This window comes from Penaeus vannamei, chromosome 21 (assembly GCF_042767895.1).
Source record: "Penaeus vannamei isolate JL-2024 chromosome 21, ASM4276789v1, whole genome shotgun sequence".
Classification (NCBI taxonomy): Eukaryota; Metazoa; Arthropoda; class Malacostraca; order Decapoda; family Penaeidae; genus Penaeus; species Penaeus vannamei.
Window position 1 is genome coordinate 36,601,885 of NC_091569.1, and position 2,500 is coordinate 36,604,384.

Genomic DNA, 2,500 nt, shown 5'->3' on the forward strand with positions numbered 1-2,500 from the left:
CCCCGCCCCTCCCAACCAACCCACACCCCACGCCCCTCCCAACACACCACGCCCCTCCCATCCACCCCACGCCCCTCCCAACCAACCCACACCTCCCACGCCCCTCCCAACCACCCCACACCACCACGCCCTCACTCACTCCCTCCCACCCCTCCCAACCATCCCACACACCGCGCCCCTCCCAACACCCCACACACCACACCCCTCACTCCCTCCCCACACACCACGCCCCTCCCAACCAACCCACACACCACGCCCCTCCCAACCACCCAACACACCACGCCCCTCCCAACCACACCACGCCCCACACACCACGCCCCTCCCAACACCCTCTCCCCGTTGCAGATACGTCAAGGAAGCCATCGCGGAGATGGAGTTCGAACCCAAGATGGTGGACGCCCCTCTGCAGCCCCTCTCGACGTCGACCTTCGAGCGGCCCCACTGGTTCCTCATGCCGGTTCAGGGTTGGTTCGTGCTGTCCATCATCCTCGCGGCCCTGGTCATCGTCCTGGCGGTTCTCTCCGGGATCCTCTACAAGAGTTTGAGGAAGCAGAAGAGGAAGGTAGGATCTGCGGAGGGTTCGTGGGTGGCGGGGTGTGGGATGTGGGGTTGGGTGTGTCTGTGTTTGTCTGTTAGTCTGTCTGTCTTTATTTCTACTTACCAACTAGCGATGTGGGATATGGTGTTGGGTCTGTCTGTGTCTGTTAGTCTGTGTATAAATCTACCTACCAACTATATATATATATATATATATATATATATATATATATATATATATATATATATATATATATATATATATAATCTGTCTGTCTATCTATATGTAAATCGATATATTAATATATCAATATATCAATATATATATATATATATATATATATATATATATATATATATATATATATATATTATACATATATACATATATAACACAAACAAAATAAACGCCCTCTTAAAAAAAGAAAAAGAAGAAAAAAAATGTCTCAGTGATCCCTGTCCAAATTGCAAGGCTGGAGAGAGAGCAACAAGAAATTCCACAGAGGTCTATCGGAGAGGAATTCAGTCTGATTCACATGCAACCGCGAATTTCAGATTCAGTTGCAGCTTTCAGGCCATTTGCAACTTGCTATTCGGGGAAGGAGATGGCGCTGCTCCTCTCCCGTCGGAGGCTTTAAGTATATTTTATGTATATTCCATTTTTTTTCGATTTTTCTGTCTTATTCTCGTTATTTGTCTTTTTTTTCTCACTTTCTTTATTTCTCACCCTCTCTGCCTCTTTCCCTCCCCTCTCTCTCTCATATCCTGTCTATTGTTTCAATGTCTATCTATCGATTCGTCATGAATTATAATAATAAGGATTATTATTATAACCACGATTATAATAATAATGATCATAATGATTATAACATCAACAAAAAAATAACAATAATAATAATGATAATGGTAGCTGACAAGGCTAAAGGGTGGAAAAGAGAATGGGGGGAGGAGGGGTATATACGTTCATGCTCTAACTCTTTGGGTTTCTGCGAATCCTAATTTTCTTGGCTCTCTTTATCTGATAGTTCTCTTTTTCCTACCTCTCGTTCTCTCTTTTAGCTCTTCCTTCTCTACTCTGTCTCTGTCTCCATTTCGTTTACTTAGTCTCTCTGTCTCGGTCTGTCGGTCTGTCTCTCTCACTCATTTGCTCTTTGTCTCTATCCTCTCTTTCTTATTCACTCTTTCACTCATTCACTTACTCCTCCCTCTTCCTGACTGTCCTATTCACTCTCTCTATCTCTCTTCCTTTAATCTCTCTTCTTCTCGCTTACTCACCCACCCACTCTCTCTTTCCAGTTATTGCCTTTGGTCAATAACTGGTTTAGTCAAGTCTCCCCTCCCTTCTCGACATTCCGTTTTCTATGAAACATTCATAGGCAATTCATAGGATTAAAGTTTAGAGCAAGACAGTAAACTCGATCCAGCATCCATGTAAAAGTTAATTTCTCTATAGTACGGACGCACTCGCCAAAGTCTAAGTCTAAGTCCGTCACAAAATTTATTCAACGATCTAAGTTGCGGTGACTAGGCTTCCCCTTGGTCGCTGGCGAGGGGAGGAGTGGTGAGGGGGGGGGGGCTCTGTAACTGGTGTGGAAGAGAGAATAGGCAAAGATTGTGGTAATTATTGGCAAATACCTTCGCATAAGTGATCGCGACCATTTTGATATCGATTGGATTCCACTTACTCTTTAGTACAGGTATGTGTAGGAATTATACGTGGGAACTCCTCTAAAAAAAAAGCCTATTCTCGGCCCCTATAGCAGGCGAGGCCATACAAGAGAGAGAGAGAGAGAGAGAGAGAGAGAGAGAGAGAGAGAGAGAGAGAGAGAGAGAGAGAGAGAGAGAGAGTGAGAGAGAGAGAGAGAGAGAGAGAGAGAGAGAGAGAGAGAGAGAGAGAGAGAGAGAGAGAGAGAGAGAGAGAGAGGGGGAGGGAGGAAGGGAGGAAGGAGAGAGAGAGAAAGAG

The 2,500-nt window shown here is 45.1% G+C and overlaps 1 protein-coding gene across 1 annotated transcript in view; it reads left to right on the forward strand.

The window, feature by feature from the left end:
- LOC138865616 (uncharacterized) overlaps nucleotides 1–2,500 on the forward strand; it is a 129,234-nt gene that overhangs the window by 116,400 nt on the left and 10,334 nt on the right. The window contains exon 10 of the mRNA XM_070136322.1: nucleotides 346–562. Coding sequence (XP_069992423.1) covers nucleotides 346–562 — 217 coding nt within the window. The remainder of the gene's footprint in view (nucleotides 1–345; nucleotides 563–2,500) is intronic.